This window comes from Rhea pennata, chromosome 18, assembly GCF_028389875.1.
Source record: "Rhea pennata isolate bPtePen1 chromosome 18, bPtePen1.pri, whole genome shotgun sequence".
NCBI lineage: Eukaryota > Metazoa > Chordata > Aves > Rheiformes > Rheidae > Rhea > Rhea pennata.
This window is the reverse complement of record NC_084680.1, coordinates 6,284,525-6,303,304: the sequence shown is the minus strand read 5'-3', so window position 1 is coordinate 6,303,304 and position 18,780 is coordinate 6,284,525. Positions and strand designations below refer to the sequence as shown.

The 18,780-nt window shown below is 50.5% G+C and overlaps 1 protein-coding gene across 1 annotated transcript in view; it reads left to right on the top strand.

The window, feature by feature from the left end:
* ASTN2 (astrotactin 2) overlaps nucleotides 1-18,780 on the top strand; it is a 410,202-nt gene that overhangs the window by 139,564 nt on the left and 251,858 nt on the right. The window contains exons 5-6 of the mRNA XM_062590667.1: nucleotides 6,344-6,451; nucleotides 17,649-17,795. Coding sequence (XP_062446651.1) covers nucleotides 6,344-6,451; nucleotides 17,649-17,795 — 255 coding nt within the window. The remainder of the gene's footprint in view (nucleotides 1-6,343; nucleotides 6,452-17,648; nucleotides 17,796-18,780) is intronic.

Genomic DNA, 18,780 nt, shown 5'->3' with positions numbered 1-18,780 from the left:
GCTCATACCCGACAGCCTCTAGCTCGGGATGCCCCAGAGCCTACAACAAGTCGTGCCAGGTGCCCATCGCTCTGCTTGGCTCTCCTGGTTGCCAAAATGCAGCCTGCTGTGGGCCAGAACCCAGCCACCTCTACCAGCATCTCTGCCCAGCTGCGCCAGAGCAGGATTTAAGCCGGGAGCCGAGACTGTTGAGTTCGGCTGAAAACACGGGGCGGGGGGAAGGCTGGCACGGAGGGATGGAGGGTGCTGTTTAGCCTTAGGATCTGTACGGCACCTCAAAAGCAGAGGGTGCCGTGGTTGGGGTCCAGGGCTGGGACCTGGGCTGTGGGGAGGTCACTGTGTTCAGAGAGGGGTGTCTGGTGCCCTCTCCTGGGGCAGACGATTAAAAACATCCTGGCTGCTGGGAAAGGCTGTCAGCCTGCCTTTTTTTTTGAAAACCATCTCAAATTACAAGATCAAAGCAAAGCTTGCGAAGGTAGCCGGGACCTTCTGTCCTCTGAGCGCAAAGCTGTTAGGCGAAGGAGAGCCAGCGCTGAAATACGGTGTTTATCACAGCTGCCAGAGGTAAATAAAAAGGTTAAATGAGTGCCTTTCCCTTTTAAAATGAGTAAGTGATTAATAGATCATTCTGCCTGAGACATGATTTACTGTTGATCAGGGAAATGTCTTAATGCATCTTGGAGGTCTCTGCTGTGCCGTAATTTACCCAAAGTTACTGCGGAGCAAGGCAGGAGGGGGGCTCGAGCCCCCGGGGAGGAGGGGACGGAGAGCTGCAGCTTGGCCCCCCGCTGCCCGTGGCCCGTTCCCAGGCTCCCGCTCCGCCGCAGTGGAGGCGGAGGGCCGCAGAGGGGCCGCGGCTCGCTCCTCCTCGCAGCGTCCCCCGCTTCCCGGTCCAGTTTCTTGGGTATAGGCAGAAGAAGAAAAAGGAAGATCAGTGACAAGGAAGAACTTTAATCAACTGCAAAGACTTCTTTTGTGCATGCTGCTGAAATCAAAAAACTAGAACAGAATGTTTCATTTTTCTGAAAAGGCTTTTTTAGCCTTTTTTTAGGGGTTGACTGGATAGATTTCAACAGAAAGTACTTATGCCCCTCCCTCCAAAAAGATTGTTTCTAATGTATTTTCTTCTAGCCAAGTTTGGTAGGTGAGTTTTCAGTTAACTGGTGTGCTTTTGGGGGTAAATTAATTAAATGGAAGATTTCCACTTAGCTAATTATATGGTTCTGTGTTGCCCCTGCCAGTCTTTAATGCAGAGACTTCCCTGCAATGCGGGGAGTGTGTGTGTGTGGGGGGAAACTGCCATCATCTTATTTTAATGGGAAACTTAGGAGCAGAGGGTGCAGATGGATACCTGGGAAAAGTGTGCCACGGGAGCCGAATTTTCCAGCAGCAGCCTCAGGTGCCATGAGGTCCTCGAGCAAGGTGGCACGAGCAGGGAGGGAAGCGCAGGGGGATGGAGACAGGTGAGCTCCCAAGGATGCTTGCCATGGAGGCAGAGCCAGCCAAAAATGGTCCTTAAGCTTGTGACCTGAGTATCTTTGGGGTGCTGGTTGGTGCAGCTCAGTAATGAGTAAAGAGACCACAAGCTACTGAGTTTCCCTTCCCCAAGGTGTCGCTGGGAGTCACTTTGGGAGTACGTATGGGCTCCTAGTTCCCATTACAAGATTTAGCTTTTGCAGTATCCAGCATCCAAGCTAAACCTGGCCTCGGTTTGAAATTACCCAGAGAGCTCCTATTACTTATTTCTTCAACGTAGTCTTGATTTGTTTTTGTCTGTAGTTGTTTCACTGAGAAGCTCTTTAACCTTCTTGCTTTGGAAAAAGGATTTCAAAGGTCAGGTTGGTTTGTTTGTTTTTTAAATGACAGAAACGTGCCTTTAAAAAATACACACAGATTTGGCCAGCAAGAAGGCTTTGGACAAGAAAAAGCTTCTGTCGAGACTGGGAGAGGTGGCCAGGAGGAGTGGGAACACTGGTAGAAGAGTGGGTGAGCCAATATGCCGCCTCAATCCTGAACTGGGAAAGGCACCTGGAGAGACTGTGTTTGTCCTTTTCCTGCTTTCAGCAAATGCTTATGAAGTCCTGGGGAAAGTGTGCATCCTGTCCCATGCAGTGTTGGGTTATCTTTGGGGTGGCTCTTGATGGCCCAAGGGCTGGGTCTTTTGCCCTGGAGCTGGTAATTCCCACCACTACCCAAGGGGCTGTGAGATGCTATGTGAAGAAACGATGCAACTTCTTTATGTTGACTTTTCTACAGAAGCCCGAGGAATTTAAGTGCACAAACTGTGCTGGGAGGATGTTAAGGCTTCAAAGTCAAATGCCCAAAATGCCCAAATTGAGGCTGCCTGCACAACTCCGCTTGTGCTGTGTTGTGTATATGCATTATGATATGATCTTTAATTATGTGATCACAAAACATGTTTGCCTTGGATCCCTGCCTTGTTCGCTGTCTAAATTAACTTCTGACTCAAAAACAACAACAAGAACCCTGCCCCAGTGCATGGCTGAGCTACGATCTGTTTGAATGGATTAACGAGCTTGTAAATCTGCAAACAGGATTAGAGACGAGAGCACCTTTATTGAGACATCTGGCTCGCTGTTGGGATTGCAGCAGAGTGGTTTCTACACGATGCAGGAGAACACATGTGCCGGTGTAGGGGGGAGACCCTTTCGTAGCATGCTGTCCTCCGCAATTTTGGGCTTGCTACCTCTTTCTTAAATCTGTTGACCTGAGCTAAATTGCAGGAGCAAACTTCATGTCAAAGAAGGTGCAGGTCTTCTAGGAGCCACTGCGGAAATGTATTGCCCATGCAGAGACATGGCATTTGGGTACAGCGTTGCTTCTCTCTTTCTGGAGGGCAGACAGAACTTACTGGGTGAGGAGACCGGATTGGAGAGGAGGACGTGAGGGTACAGAGAGATCCTGGTGAGCATGATGTGAAGTGTGTGTGCCCCAGGGAAGCTTCTGGGGGTTATTGCAGTGTGCGCTACTGGCTGGTGAGCCCCCAGTGAGAAATCAGCTGTGGGCTTTGCAGGTCCTTCGGGGATAGTTTACTCTGCTGCTTGTGTTTTGGAAGCTAAGTGTGGTGTCACCTCTTATTTCCTGGAAGAAGGACTTGCCTAGTGCACAAGGAAAGCCAGAGGGAGGGACCCATTAGAGTTAGTGATAAACAGCAGCATGAGGGTGTCCTGTGGCTGATGCATGTGGGACAAGGGAGGGGTGATGAGGGCGAGGAGGAAAGCCGGAGCTGCTGCGGTCTGACTGGCTGCGTGATTTAGGATCTCCCTCTGGGCCCGCGAGGCCAGCCGCCCGCGTTGCGCTCGCCTCTGCGCTGCCACGGCGCTGCTGGGACCAACCACTGCGAAGCTGCAGGTTGCGTGTCAGACAGCCTCTCCGTCCCTCTCCGTCTCTTTTAAGTGCTTTGCTCTGCTTTGTAATTGGTCGCAGTGATTAGAATCTCTCTTCTATTACTCGGCGTTTCTCTCCTCTTTTAAGAGAAATAAAAGAAGCGCTGACGAGGCAGGGCTGCCTTGTCTTTAATCAGGAGCGCTCCCGGTTCCTCCGTCGACTGCCTGCACTCGGATAAAGCCCAAAGCCGGCACGGACGCCGGCAGCCACCTCGTCCTCAAGCCTGTCCCCAGCCTGCGAAGGGGGGCCTGGGAGACGGAGACACGGCAGGCGATAACGCGCCAAGTGTGATCGTTTTGGAGGGATGCTTGGGCGAGGTTTCAGGGCCAGTTAAACAACCGTTTGCCCCGTGAAAGCCTGCAGCCGCTGGGCAGGATCAGGCGTGTTGCTGGTGAGCATCAGCACTCCCGTGTCCTGCAGACTGCTCCACCTGGACTCTGCAAACCTGGAAACACCACTGGGAAAGTACGTTCCAGTATCCCTGATAGCACGAAGGGCTTAAAATCTGCTTCCCTTGCGAACCTTTCTCCTCACCCACCGTCGTTTTGTCAGGCTGACCTTTGCCGTTGCTTGTTGTGTCAGAGGAGACATTTCCGCTGCAGGCTGGGAACCTGTGCTTGGGTCTCCCAACTCCTGTATTTATACATCCTGCGTAGTTCTAGGTAATCAGAAAATGCAATATCGCTGTCACCAGCTCTCTGAAGACATCCAGCCTGAGTAATTTAACATGTCAGCACCATCCATCATAGAGACGCAACCGGCAAACAAATGAAAACACAGCTGGAGGGGGCTGGGACGCGGCTGGTTGTGCAGTCCACTGGACAGCCCGGTTCCCCGTGACAGGCATGGGCCACGTGCTAACCTCTGTGAAGCCCAAAGAGTAAAAAAGCAAGCAGAGATTGCTGCTCTTTCTGTCCTCTACAGTCTCCAACTGGGGCAGAAACCTTCTCGCTGCTTCTCCAGGTGCCACGTGGGTGGCAGGAGGAGTGCCATGTGTCAAAACGCATTTTCATTTTGTTTTTTGTCCAGATGGGCAGCCACCATTCTGGGGTTCTTCTGGATTTTAGATCTTGCTCTGAATAAAGGCCACAGAGTCTCATCTTGCTTCAAAGCCAAAAGGCAGCTGGTTCAATTCAGATGCAGAGATCATCCCCAGTCACTGCTATGAGCTCCTGTAATATCCGCAAAGCCTTCGCAGATGTGTTGCTGGCTCTGTACAGTGTCAAGCTAAACCTGGTTATCTCCACTCCCTGTGGGGTTTTCTTGAAGACTGTTTCTGAAAATGAAGTCGCTTTCATATGAAAATGCCCCATAGCTGTTGCTTGCATCAGCCCAGGCATTTGAAGGAAACGTCATCTGGCAGCTTGCTCTGACAGTACGATGAGGACCCCCGTCCATCCTGTGTTTAGCAGTCTTTGGGGCGTAGACTCGAGGGTGGCCTGGCCTCCCAGCCCCAAAGCCTTCGTCTCTGGAGCTCGGGGCGCTGCGCTGGGGCTGCGCGCAGGTGGTGCGGCGATGTGTACGAAGCCCTCCCTGCACACTGATAATCCTTGGCTGGTGCATTAACGCGTCCCAGCCGCTTGCTATCTTTTGAGAACTCTAATGGAAATACTCAAGTAGCATCAGGTAATTAATTAATGGCCACACTTTAGTGCCCTAAATCATGCTTGGTAGTAAAAAGCTAAATAGTAGGTACTGTCTACAACTGCTGCTCGGTGCAGAGGAGGTGCCGACAGTTCCCCACCCGGCAGTGAGAGGGGACGTGTGGCAGAGCGGCACTGGCAAACCGCACCGGAGCCCCAGGACCCTAGTTAGAAGCCCAGGTCTAACCTGGGCTTTTCTCACTGATGAGAATAAGCTGTCATGTTTTTTCCACTCTCTATGGTGCCCCTCAGAAAACTTGGCTCCTGGTGGCTCTCTGGCTTTTGCCACCCACCTCTCATCAGGGTAATTGAGGATTTTGCAGGGCAGAAGGCAGCACTCTCATCTTCTGTTCCACTGCCAAGATGCGTGGCAACTGTACTTCTGCCTAGAATAAAAGATTTTCTTTTTTTAGAAAACAGTAAAATATTTTAATAGCAGTTTAAAGGGCCACTGTCAACCCCCAGAGGCCTCTTTTCTTTAAACTTTCTATAAGGATTGAAAAACTTCTGCCAGTTAGATTCTGGATCGCTTTTTTAATGTATCTCACTCCTTAGTGTTTGAGTGCTAATGCCTGGAGGTGGCAGTGGGGTCTGGCGGGGAGATGAGCTGGATTCATGCAGAGATACCTTCACTGGTAGCTCCCCGGCTCCCAGCACCGATCTCTCACTCTGGGAAGGAGATCAGGAGCTGGTTGTTGTCTGTCTCGTAAATCAAGGCAGGCAGACCTCGTCGATGGTTCCTCACCACTGTTTTTATACGGGTTATTTATGGCATCAGAGCCCCGTGGTGTGGGATGCTGTACCAGCACCTACAGTTGGCTGTTTCTTGGCTCTTGGACAATGTGATGCTGTAGACAGGCAAAACAAAAGGGATGCTGGAGTGGGGACCTGGACCTTGGCCATGCTGGTGGCCTCGTAGATGTGCTCCTGAGGGCTACATTCACTGTGTCTCTTATCTCTGCTGCCTTTTCTTTGAAGCAGACACCTCAAACACTGTATTTCGCTGCATGGGTATCTCAGGGGAGACCAGTTTCCATGTGCAGGTTCTCTTTGAAAATTGCATTGCTGTTTTGTGGGGGATAGGAACCACCTTCTTGCATTTACATTGCCCTTGGCATGATGGAGCCTTGATCCCTGGCGAGGGCAATAAGGCGCCAGTGAAGTCACGAGCGGCAGAAGTCCCCTGTGATTCCTGGAGACCCTTGCCATAGCGTTGGGACTCCTGGCCACCCCGTGCTGCTGAGCACCCTAGCTGACACTACTGATTTTTTTTTCTCCTCCATTGCCTGCAGGTGGTATCGGGTTTGGACGTGCCAAAGGAAACTCTGGCTCAGAGGCAGATGATGAAACGCAGCTAACCTTCTACACTGAGCAGTACCGGAGCAGGAGGCGAAGCAAAGGTAAGAAATGACAGAACCGCCAATGGTGCAAATGGGACTAAACCGGACGGTCGAGGTGGGGTCAGTGCCTTGACTGTACCCCTGAGCGGCGAGTGCTGTTTGATACTGCATGACGCTAGGTAAGGACCAAAATGCTAGCCTATTGGCATTGGTAAAGATATCCCAAGATGTGCTATTCCCGTGATACGGCACGACGTAGGAGCCGTTAGTAGCATTTCCTAGTGACATCATTGAGTTTCTTAGTTTCTCTGATGATTTCTTTTATTAGTCATGTTAAATATTTAGACAGTTCCAGCAATCGTTCCCAAGCTCCTTTCCTCCATCCTGTAGATAGACTGGAGATGGGCTGGTGCCCAGGTCTCAATTTGCTGCTAACTGTTGAGGAGGGGCAGCCAATCTGTCAGGGCACCGTTAAATCGCAGACCTCACCGAAGGGGAAGCCGCAGCCAAATGCCTTTGCAGTGCCGTCAGTGAGATGGACTTTGGGATGTGCAGAGGGTTGTGTGACCCCTTTCTTCTACGAACGGGAGATGCCAGCCATCAGTGCCACGTGCTGTGGCGTGTGCTTCGTTTCCTGTAGAGCTGCCCCAGTGGATGATGACTGTATCTGTCCACGTCCTGGTGCTGCTGTGCCTGTAAGCGATGTTCACCCTGGCAGTTCCTCGAGCTAAGCAAGACTGGGGCTTTTCTTTTTCGTCTTTTAATTCTTGTGCAAAGTTCCTGTCTGACTGAAATTTTCAAAGCTACTCTCAGCACAAAGGCAATTAAAAGGAACAAATTCAAAATGAGGGCTGGGGCAGGGATTTGTAGACAAAAGTCCCATCAGGCTTTTTGTGAGTTAGAAGAGCTGAGAAAATGAAGTATCATCTGCAGTTTGAAACGGTGTCCATGTTTCTGCTAGTCACATAACACCGACTCGTTTTGTTTAGGAACCTCAGACCACTACTGTGCCTGGTCTTCTGCAGAGATCTTTGCCACTTTGCCATTGCTGTTGCTATGTTTGAAAAGCCACTGCTAAGAAGTGGCATTGGGAAGCAATTTAAGAATTGCACAGTGGGTCTGCTCCCTCCATTTGTTTTCGTTATTAAGCCAAGCAGAGGCAGAGAGAAGCACTGCAGATAGATGCCTGCACCCACCAGAGTAAATGCAGCTACATTTATTTCAATGATTAGGCATTCAGATAAATGCTCACAATATGTTTATTTTGATGTGAAATTACCTCAACGCCTATGATCAGCTTGATGATTGCGCATTGGAATAAACACACGCTCACACATTCACAGGCATATTGCATTTATTCCTTCGGAAAGGTAGTGAATTCAATTTTTTCATGTGTTTTAAAACCAAGAGAAATTCTCACTGAGCTTAAATTGAGCTTTTAATGGAAAGTAGGGAGGGAATTCAAGAGTTAAAGTTACTTATGGTATTAGCTTAGCCTTGTTAAGGATAAAACGATGTGTGATGTCCATTTTGGAAGAGGAGGAAGAAATTTGTTCTGTTGCAAACAATAGCAAAAGAAATAGTCTTGAAAAGTCAGTGGCGCAAGGGGAAGATTTCAGAAACGTTCTCTTTCCAGTGAGTTACCTGAAATACTAGACTTTATGAAAATCCATGGGTACTTTGGAGAAGTTGCTGAAGTTTGTTTTCTTCAACTAGTGGATTAGAACAAGGGAAGGGGGAGACGGTGTGCTAGCAGGGTGCGGAAGATTGTATTATAATGAAAAGCAGATAAAGCTTTACTTTCCTGCTGTCTTTATGTGCTTTTCCCTTAGGTCAAGTGCTGTCTCAGTCTCCTGACACACGCTTGCGCTGCATACCTAGTACAAAGATATTCTTATTGACGTATATGTTGACTTTGGGTTGTTTGTTTATTCTTCCTTGTATGGTAAATATAAATGAATAGATAAACAAGAATTCTTTTTATTGCCTTTGAACAAGGACTTGTTCACCTGGGCAACTTTGATGGCTGGGTTTGAAGGGACTTCAGTAAGAAGAGCTACCTTGCAGAGTTGCACAAAGCTGGGTTCGTTAGATCCACGCAAGGATTTGGCTGATGCTACAAGAGCCTGGTTTATTCATGTTTAGTTCTGGTTAAAAAAAGGGATGCGTCTTGCGTTAAGTTCCCCTTGTATTTCCTCTCCTGTCGAGCTAAATTTTGTTGTCACTGTGTCTTTGAAAGGAATTTTCCATTATCCTTTCATTGACTCTTCTCTCTTTTGTGGAAGGAAAGCAATAGCTTAGTAGGAAGTCACAGTACCAACATCATAATTACAAGTACAGCAAAGATCCATAATTGGACAAGATCATAATTCTAATAGAGAAGGACGCATCATCAGATACAGTTAATTCTTACAGTGATGGTCCCATATTGATTTGGCGATTGCTGTGCGTCATTGTAGGTGCTGTGAGATAGTTATCAGGTCCAAGGAGAGAGAGATTCCTCGTGATTTCTCTCCTTAGACTAGGTTTAGCAGGATTGAGCATAGTTACTGATACTGTCAAGGCATTGATCACAGCAGATGTGCTGAGAAGTTTCCACTTAGGTGGCATACAGGATCATTTTTCCTTTGTGCTTCGTTGAAGCAGCTATTTAAGTGGTCATTGGTTTTATTTGTCCCCTGTAGAAGAAAGACTGCAGATTTCACAGGGCCTAAGGATGGGCTTGACAAGGTAAATCAGAAGGACATTCTCACAGGTAAATATTCACTGATGGAGGGAACTGTCTATAGTATGATGTTCCTGGCTGTTCTGGTATTTCAGGAATGGCTGACTTATTGACAGCTGTTTTTGAATACTCAAATACATAGAGCGATAATTCAGATTAGGCCAGGAACAGACGCTGTGAAAACCTAGACGTTGCCCATCTGTGGCCTCCCGCACACTGCACCAGATGTCTTCCCGTTTTTTAGGTCTGTAGGATCCCTTCCGATAAATGTTCTACTGTCTTTGGAAACTCTTTAGAGAAGTTGGGAAGAAACATAAGTAGAAAAGCAAAAGAGAAATTTCCTTGGACTCTTGTTCGTTGTCTGACTGTTGGGCTCAGTCCAGTCTCTGCTAGAAACTGGAGGTCCTGGCTGATGCCAACATATGCTCTTTGTTAGTGCGTGTATGCTCTCTTAATACTAATCTTTAGTGAGGCTTCCCTGTTCATAATCACAGCACTGTGTCAGAGCCTGTGCCAGCTCTCTCTTGGCTGTTTCTTCGTGATGGATTAACGTGACCTCCAAACCTCCTGGGCTTGCAGGAGCTTTTGGTGGCGGCTAAATCACAAAGCTCACTGCATTGCTGGAGTGCAGTCTCAAGGATCACCAGACATACTGCACTTGAATTTTGACTCAATACCCTGTTTCACCTCTCTGCAAATGAAACCCTTGCCATACTACAATTCCCAAAAGAACAGGAAAGAAAAAAAAAATGATGCTGCTCTCAAAGAAACTGTGTGCAAATTCTGAAACAGCTTGGAAGGTTGTATGGGGCCAAATACTCAGAGGCTTTAGAGACATTCAGCAAGAGAAGGGAATGGGTGGTTTTCTCCTCTCCAGAAGTCCTCATTCCTGACTCCACTAGATTTTTCCAGATGTGCTGTTCTGTGCAACCTGTTTTGTGTGCTCTGGAGACCACTATCCCAGTCACTGGTGCCCTGCTTGAGAGCTGACTCTCTTCTCTTTCCCACTTCTCTCTAAAAAACAGGGAATATTGGAACTTAATTCCCATCAGCGGAGAGCTGGCACAGAGCAGGATCCACCTATGTTATGTGGATGGCTCTTGTCTTCAAGGCTGTCAGTCAATGCACATTTCACCAGTGATAAAGTCTCCGAAAGAACCTGCCAGTATTTTAGAGATGCTAATCCATGTCCCAGCTGCCCACCATGGGAGATTTCAAGCCTTGAAACTTTCTCAGTTTGTGCGCAACATGGGGTGTGCTCAGTCAAGGCCCCGCTTTTGAGCTTGGTGAAATCACAGTAGCAAAATAAAAAAAAAAGGGGGGGGGGGGGACAGAAACCCATAGACAAACCTTTTTTGTCTGTTAAATTGCTCCCTGTCCGTCCCCCTCCCGCTCATGGGAGCGGTTCCCTTAGCCTCCTGCTTGGCTGCGTCCCTGGCCATCCTGCCTGCGCCGGGAAATGTATTCAGCTGCACGTCGGACTTAGCAGCTCCAAGTTCCTCCACTGGCTTGCGTTGTCTACCAAATGCGTATTAAAATAAAGAGAGAGAAGAGGGGAGGAAAAAAAAAAAGGGAGCATCGTAATTCCAAGGCCGTATCAGGCTCTTTGCAGCAGCAGCCTGGCCCTCCTGCTCCGGTCGGGGCTGGTCGTCACGGACTGAGCGCGTCTGATGAGCCTCGCTGGTGAGGAAGGGAGGGAGGGAGGCGCGCGGCTTCCCTCCTCGGGCCTCGCAGCCGCCGCTCTGCAGCGCGGGAACGTTCCTGCCCTTCTGCAGCGCCTCCTCGGCGAAGGTCCCCGCGGGCTGGGCGAACGGTAGAGGAGAGGGGGGCCGAGTATCCCTTCCCCGTCTTCACGGTCGCGGCGCCGTCTCCCATCCCAGTAACCTTGTAGACGAATTAGCAAAGTCCAATTAGCTGCCTCGGATCGGCATCAGCCGCGCGCCCGTCTCGCTGGCTGGCGAAGTCTTCCGAGGGCTGTTAGAGAAACGAGAAGCTGAGCTTTGATCTGCCTCTGTATTTGGTGTTTAAAACAAGGCCTTTTTATAAGGGAATATTAGGTATTCGGGATCCGTTACGTACGAGGCAGCTTCTCTTTGATCCTCTCCCGTCTCCGGAGGCAGCAGACGCTTATTATTTCATGGGGAGCTAAACGAACCGCGGAGCGCAGGGTGGGTGCGGGCGGCGGGGAGCGAGTGTGCCGCGGCGTCGCGCGCGCGCTCGGCCTTTCCCGGGCTCCCGCGCCGGGGCGTTCCCGAGGGGGAGGCGATCCCGCTTGCTGCAGCGCTTCCTTTATTTACCTCCTGGAGCACCTGGGTCGACGTGTCGCTCTTCCCCCCCCACCCCCGCACACCAACTTGGTCCTCCCAAACGCTTCCCGCAGTGAATCCGGCGCGGTGCCTGGGCAGCCAGAGCCGGAGGCCATCCGCGATGGAGAGAGCGGCTGTAGCATCTGTTCCCAGAGGCAGCACCGGCCTGCTTCATCTTTCTTATTTATTTATTTATTTTGATGGTATCTGATACAGCCCCGGCGAGTAATTGAGTGTTTGAGAGTGAAAAATTATCTCTGCGGCTTGGCCCTTATCTTGACAGCAAAGCAGCGCTTTTTAATTTAATTTTGTTCGGCGCGGGCGGGTAACAAATTTCGCTAATCGCTCCGCGGTCGCCCTCCGCATGGTAACGAGCCTCCCGCTGGCCGGGAAAGCGCGGCGCCGAGGCGGGGAGGAGGCCGAGGGCCGGCGCCGCGGGGGAAGCGCCCGGCGCCTTCCGCGCCCGCGGCGGGGCCGCTTCGCCCCCCTCCGCGGAGCGGAGCGGGAGGAAGCCGCGCGGGCCGTCCTGCGTGCTGTAAAATTGAGACTCGTTTGGGGTTTAAAGCAAAGGGAAAAAAAATCATTCAGGCCTTAACTCCGGGAGAAGTGCATGACAGCGAATTTGAGTGCGGGCTTTGGATACGTGGCTGCCGGGGCCGCTCGGAGCAGGGCCGCAGCGTCCCCGCGCCCCTCTGCTGCGCCCGGCCGTCGGGGCTCTCCTTCCCCGCCGCTTGCCCCCTTCGCCCTCGCAAGAGCTCCTCCAGGCCGAGAGGAGCGCGCTGCCGAGTCCTCGACCTCGCCGAGCCCCGGGTGCGGGTCCGCCGCCCTCCCCGCGTTAGCCGCCGCGGCCCCGCGGCCTCTTCCGCCGTCCGCTCCGCTCGCCGGCTCCGCTCCGCGCCGCGCTCCGCCGTGGGGCGGAGGGAGGGGAGCCCTCGCGGCGCGGGGGGAAGACGCGGCCTGCCGGAGGGAGGGGCGGGGAGGACCTTGCGGAGGAGGGACGGGGAGCAGGCGGGGTGCCGCCGGCACGGAGGGCGCTGCGCGGTGGGAGCGGCCCCCCGACGTCGCCGTGGGTCTTAACTGCCGATTGATCTCCCGCTTGTAAAACACCTCGAGACGTTTGCGCGTGCGAGGGCGTCCTGGAAACGCTGTTGTACCGCGTTAACGAGCTTCTGCCGGTGCATCAAGCAGCATCGTTAGGAGCGCTGAGCTCGCGTGGCGCGGCGGGGGGGCTCTGGACACGGCTCCCCCGCGAGCGCGGCGGGCGGCCGCCGGCCCGGGATGCCCCCGCAAGCGGGACGGGGCGCTGGCGCCGTCGCGTCGCCGGGCCGGCGCCGCGGCCCCGCTCGTCCGCCCGGAGGCGGCCGCGTCTCGCCGCCGCTCGCGGCTCTCGCCCCCGCCGGCGCCTTTGCGCGCGGCCCCGGCCCGTTGCTAAGCAGTTCGGGCACTCGGCGTTCCTCCGGTTCCGTTCCTGTATCCCCATCTTCCTTGGGTGGTAGGAATACATTTTAATACCCGAATAGCCTCGAAACATTATGTATTATGCTATTATCGCCGGGGGGGGGGGGGGGGGCGGGGGAGATTGCAAAGCACTTGGCGTTTAACACCCACGTAGGGCTAACACCACGGGCTGTGTGCTGATAAAGATGTGGTAATTAAAGTTTATTTTTTTATAGACTAATCTTCCGAGCATGTATTTATGAGCCTGATTTAGAAACATCATATTACCCAGAGCGCAAGATATTTGTGTTGCTTGTAAATCCATACGTGTTCAGAACATACCTTTTTTAAAAAAAAAAAAATTGAGGTAACACTGCCAATACTAAAAAGAAATGAGCTTGAACTTTTCGGATTCCCCCTCCCCCCTTGTCTTTTAGGCAGGCAGGGAGAAGTGTACAAAGCAGCAAATAATTAGCTGCACGAGGAAATGATATTTCAAAGGAGACACGGTGTATTTTGAGGGTCTGTTTGCAGCACGTTTACACTGGTGGCTTTGAATTTATCTTCATCTTGCAGCAAGTGCAAAATCTTCAGGGGAATTTGGTGCTTTGCAAGCTGTTTTTAAGCTGTCTGCAAAGGGGACCCACACGTTCTCAGGGAGGCCAGAGCCAGTCTAATTGGCAGCAAAGATTAAGGGGGAAAAAATCCCCTGTCTGAAAGCTGGTGGTGGCAGGAGCGTCTGACTACAGCTCTGGCTACTCCTACAAGGTCAGAGGCTTTGAAAGAAGGTTTTTGTTCCTGAACTTCTCTTGTCTCCTAGTCTAATTAAGCTGCGGTTAATTGCATCGGTAGCAGGAAAAATCTCAGGTACAATTCTCCTCTAAAAGCGAACAGTTTGCCTTTCATTTCTGCTTCTCTCGCCTTTGCTCTCGCCAACTCGGAATCTGAGGCTGAGGGGAGAGGTTATTTCTCCCTGATTCACAAAGAAGTTATTTCTTCTTATTATTCATTCTTGGCATGTGTCCCACCGTCTGTTTCTGACCTCTTCTCCTCCAGCGTGGGCAGATGCCGGAGCAGCAGGGGATGTGGTGCTCCTCCTTGGTGCCCACCGTGGCTCTTGGCGTTGCCCGCGGGTTCAGTGAACAGGTCCTGCATGAGCATTCAGAGATGCCTGCAGGCTACAGCAGGACTGCAGGTTAGCTAAAATAGTCCAAAACGCATCAGGTTGGCCAAGCCTGTTTAATTAAAAATCTATAGAGAGAGGTTGTCTCAATATCTGACAGATATATTAGGGCAGATGATGCTGGAGAGCAAGCTGGGTCTCAGCTGTGCCCTGTGGACATTGCAACAGTCTCGCACGGCTGCTCCAGACCATGCAGTGCCCAAACTTGGTTGCGGGGAGCCGTGTGCTGAGGGTCTGGAGGGTTCCTCAGTCTAAGTATCCGTCTGTTAACATCTTTAATTTCCTCATCTTAGTAAAGAATGAGCTTGATATCAGCTTGTTCAGTTGAACTGAGTGTGCAGATTTCCAGCTTAAACATCTCAGAAGCCTGGAGCTTGCAAGGGGAGAACAGAAAGTGCAGGGTCCACGTGGGCAAAGCTGTGTTCTCCAGCATCATGAGTCAATTTGGTCAGTCATCAGCTGCGAGATGGGTTTGGATACTCCCTGGGACAGAGATGGAGTTCCTCATTTTGTTTCACATCTTGAACACAAAGACCTGGTGAGCCTGTTGAGGTTTATTTAGTTAGCAGTGGGTAGTAAAGCGTTCATTTGCCTGTGTTTTTAGAGGCCTGGCGCTAAGCTGTTTATCTCCAGACGGGTGTTTAAACACAGTGCAGAAGTGCTTATGCTGGAGCATTAGTGGTCTGAAGAGCAGGTGATGGGATGGAAAACGAGAGAAATGTCCCTCTGTTTAAAAAGCAAGGGAAGGATCTGCTTTTCTAAGAGCTTCCCTTCATACCTGGCAGCAAGCTGGCCACAAACAAGAGAGAGCTGAATGGGAAACCGAATTCATATTTGAGCAGAAGTCCCGTTGTTTTGGTTCGGTTGGTCAAAGCCAACTATGGGCCATTCTAAAGGTCAATAATTAGAGATGCGATGGAGGTGGATGGGAGATAGAGAGCAGGGGTTTGGGAAGGTTGTTACATGAGACTTGTAGCACATTATCCCTTTCCTCAGGGAGCCAAGCTCAAATTCAGTGAACTCCAGCAGGCTTTTTGCTGTTTCAAGCTCCTATGTCCCCTTTCCTCCTAGTCACGCAGGAAGAAGCAGGTCATGGGGATAGCAGGGAGGGGACGGGGGTAGACTGAGGCTCCCAGAGTCTACCTGGGCTCCACTTGTGCTACAGGGTGTTATGAAAACTACCCTCACACCTGCGATTCAGGCTTTTTGTAAAAAGGGGATAATACTTGCCTAACGCATAAGGGATTTATGATTTAATGTTTGCAAAGCACTTTAAGACTCTGAATTGAAAGGTGATTTATAATGGTAAAATTCAGTGTTCTCTAGTCTATTGTATATCTGGCTGTGTCCAATTACCCTGATTGCAGCTTTTTTTTTTTTTTTTTTTTTTCATTAGTAACGCCAATCAAAAGCAGGGTTTCACTGTGGTGGACACAGCGTGCCCTACTAAATGATGAGTTTGTGTCCTGAGGATAAAGGGTTGGAAGAAAAAAGAGAATACCAAGGTGAAGGACGTGGGAGATCATTGATAAAAACTGTGAACAGGAGTGGGAAGGTTTAGCTGATGCGTGCATGAGGAAAGCAAAAGGTACTTCATAAATAATCATTTCATATCCTCATGTTGGTCAGAGTGATGGGAGTACTTCTCAGCATATCAGCCACTTCTGCTGTCCTGCAAACGCCAGCAGGAGCATATGCTGTGCAGACTCCTTCCTACTGCAGAGGAGGTTTTTGCTGGGCATCCTGTCTGTCCTGTAAAACACAGGTGGTGTCGCAGGCTCAGCCTGCCTGTGAATTCTCTGCTCTGGCACTGCGATTTCTAACACTGGAATTGATCAAATTATAAGGTGAAGCACCTGAACACTAACTTACTGGATGCATTTCCTGTTCAATTTTCAAACAGATGCTTTCTAAATCTCATTTTGCTGATGAGATAGTGAGCAGTGAGGGCAGGGAGCAAGAAGGAAATGGCTGGATCAAGTTCCAAAAGTTAATAAGCGTCCTTCCTTGAATTTGGAGCAGGGATGCAGTCAGGTCCACTCGGTCATCCGAGCTGTCCTTTACCAGCCTGTGCAGTAGCTCGGGCTAATTGCAGGTCTGTGCTTTCTGGCACATCCGTGCTCTCTGGATGGTTTGCAGGTGGCATGGAGATGCCTCTCAAACCTCAGAGAAGGGGGTCGGCTGTGAGGTGAGGGGTGTCTGACACTAAGTAAAACTTGGTGCTGATGGCACGGTGTGGGTTGGAGATGAGCTGCTCAAAGCTGCTGCCACTGGTGGGGAGGGGAGAAGAAAAGGGATTCCCAGGGACCAGTCCCCTTGGGGCCACTGAGGACAGTCCCGTTGTGGGCGGTGGGGACATGTTCATGAGGCAGAGAGGATGATTGCTTAAAAAAATCTGAAGGAAATATGGTAAAATAAAAGCCATCCAGCAGGCTTTGCTGGAACCATGTGTTGCTAGTAGCTGGGTGGTGGGATCTCCCCAGCCTCCGGGGCTGAATTATTCGCTGAATTATTTCTCGGGTGCAGCCATCCCTTATCCTTGGTGTGAGGCAGGTGGCCTTCAAGGCGGAGGAAGGCAATCTCAGTGTGAGCTGCATATCACTTGGGTGTCAGGCGAGGATTGGGATCTCTCAGTGCCAAGTTGGCCTGCTTCGGAGCTATCTTTCTCTTGTCAGAAAATGTTGAGCTAGCAGTTGCAGAGAAACCTTTTGTGAGCTGGATTTTGAAGATACTGTAAGCTTCTGTGACTGACAAAATGAAACTTTTTGGGTAATATTTCCTGCCCATAAAAAGCGGCTGGCTCTGTAGGTTGCTTTGTTGTTCATTGCTGTCCCTGTGTGATGTCTGAATATTTAGATACATATGTATAAATAATTAACACTCACTGATGCTGGTTTTTCCTGGTGTTAAGCAAAGTAAATGATACCATGACACAGGCAGCCCTTAGATTTGGTCTGATTATTTCTGCGACTCTACAAAATTCACCAAATAGACCGAGGTTGATGAAAACTGACTGCTACTTTTCTGTGGGAATTCAAACAAAGAAAATGTGATTGGAAAGCTGGAGTTTGAAGACATCAGAAGCTCCTTAAATGCTACTGAGCTATATATTGGTTTTAAATGCCTGGTCTTCCCTGAGACAGTGAGGTGGGGTGTCCTCCCAGCAGCATCAGTCATTGATGAGCCCAGCCTCATCCTCACAGTGCTGTCGGCAGGCTAGAGAAGGCATCATGAGGCCAACGAGAAGGAGCTGTTCTCAGCACGTGGAGCTTCGGGCTGAGGAGCAAGTCTTGAATTTGAGTCTTGATTCCTCTGTGACTCAGGCCAGGTCTCTGCACCACCACTGTGCCTCAGTTTCCCCCATGTCTGCCTTGCAGTCTTGCTAGGAGGGTGAAGCACTTCAGTGGCTGTGCATCCCAGAGAGCAGAGTGACAAGACCACTGGGATGTGTGTGGATGTGCAGAGATGGAGAGGCCTCTGATGCAATTATTTCTGTTTGTCATGAGCTGCTGTGCATGGCTGGGCTGGGCTGGGCTGCTGCCTGCTCTTGCTGGGCAGTCGCTGCTCTGCTAGCTCGCCATCCCCACCACTCTCTCTGCCTTCCAGGTTCGATGAAGAGCCCTGTGAACAAGACAGCTCTGACCCTCATTGCAGTCAGCTCCTGCATCCTGGCTATGGTGTGCGGCTCCCAACTGTCCTGCCCGCTGACGGTGAAGGTGACTCTTCATGTACCCGAGCACTTCATTGCTGATGGTAAGACCCTCCAGTGACTAAGACTCCTTTTCCGCGTTGGGACTGTTTTGAATGTGAGAGTCCTTCTCTTTGCGCCTACCTGAAACCTACCTGAGACATTGCTTTATAAACGTCTCTGGGGGACCAGATTATCTTATGTCTTTATTATTGTTATTAATTGTATCTAATAGGTATTTCTGTTTTTCTCTGAACTTGCTGATGAGCCCTGGGAAACTGCACAGACACGTTCCTGTCCTGTAAGAACAAAGCTGTTTGTCCCAGAGCCTTGTAACTGTGTAGAGAGTGAAATTGCTAGTATTTGAGCAAAGGTAGAGATGCTTTGAAGAATTAGACAAGGGCTGCTGTCACTATTTATTGCTTTCTCCAGCTGGGCTCCTCGCGTTTGTTGTGTTTCACTGACCTTTTCCATATAATGTGCAGTGAGCGTCAAGTGCAAGTTTTCAGTAACATGAGGGCAAATTTCATTTTCTTCCTGCAGACGGGGCCCATTATTCAGTCGGTTCCAATTCTTCAGCTCCTGTGCTCGTCTCGCTGCTCGGGGCATGCTGAGGGTGCACCTTTTCTCCACCAGAAACGCACGGTGCAGAGCTCAGTGCGTCACTGGCTGCTGGAGCTGCTGGGGCATCACTGCTGGCTGCACCATTCTTGTGTTGTCCGGGGCTGTCCATGGCTCTAGTGTTGGGATGGAGGGCAGATCTGGGGGGAATGATCGTGTTGGGGAGAAGTGGATGCTTAAAAAGCTGGACAGTGTGTCAGCAACAGAACATAAAGAAGAGGGTAGGTGTTCTCCAGCCTGTTTTAAGTGGGCTCTGCCCTGATAAGAGTGGTTTCTCCTTGGCCTTAATATGAATTCATAGGAAGTTCCCTGCAGTGTAATGCAAATAGAGCACGTGCTCTCCCCAGCCCTACTGCAGACCTTCATCAGCAACAGCTCCACAGCGGCAGCTCATTAAACACTCCTGCATCTCTGCTGCGGCTGCAACGA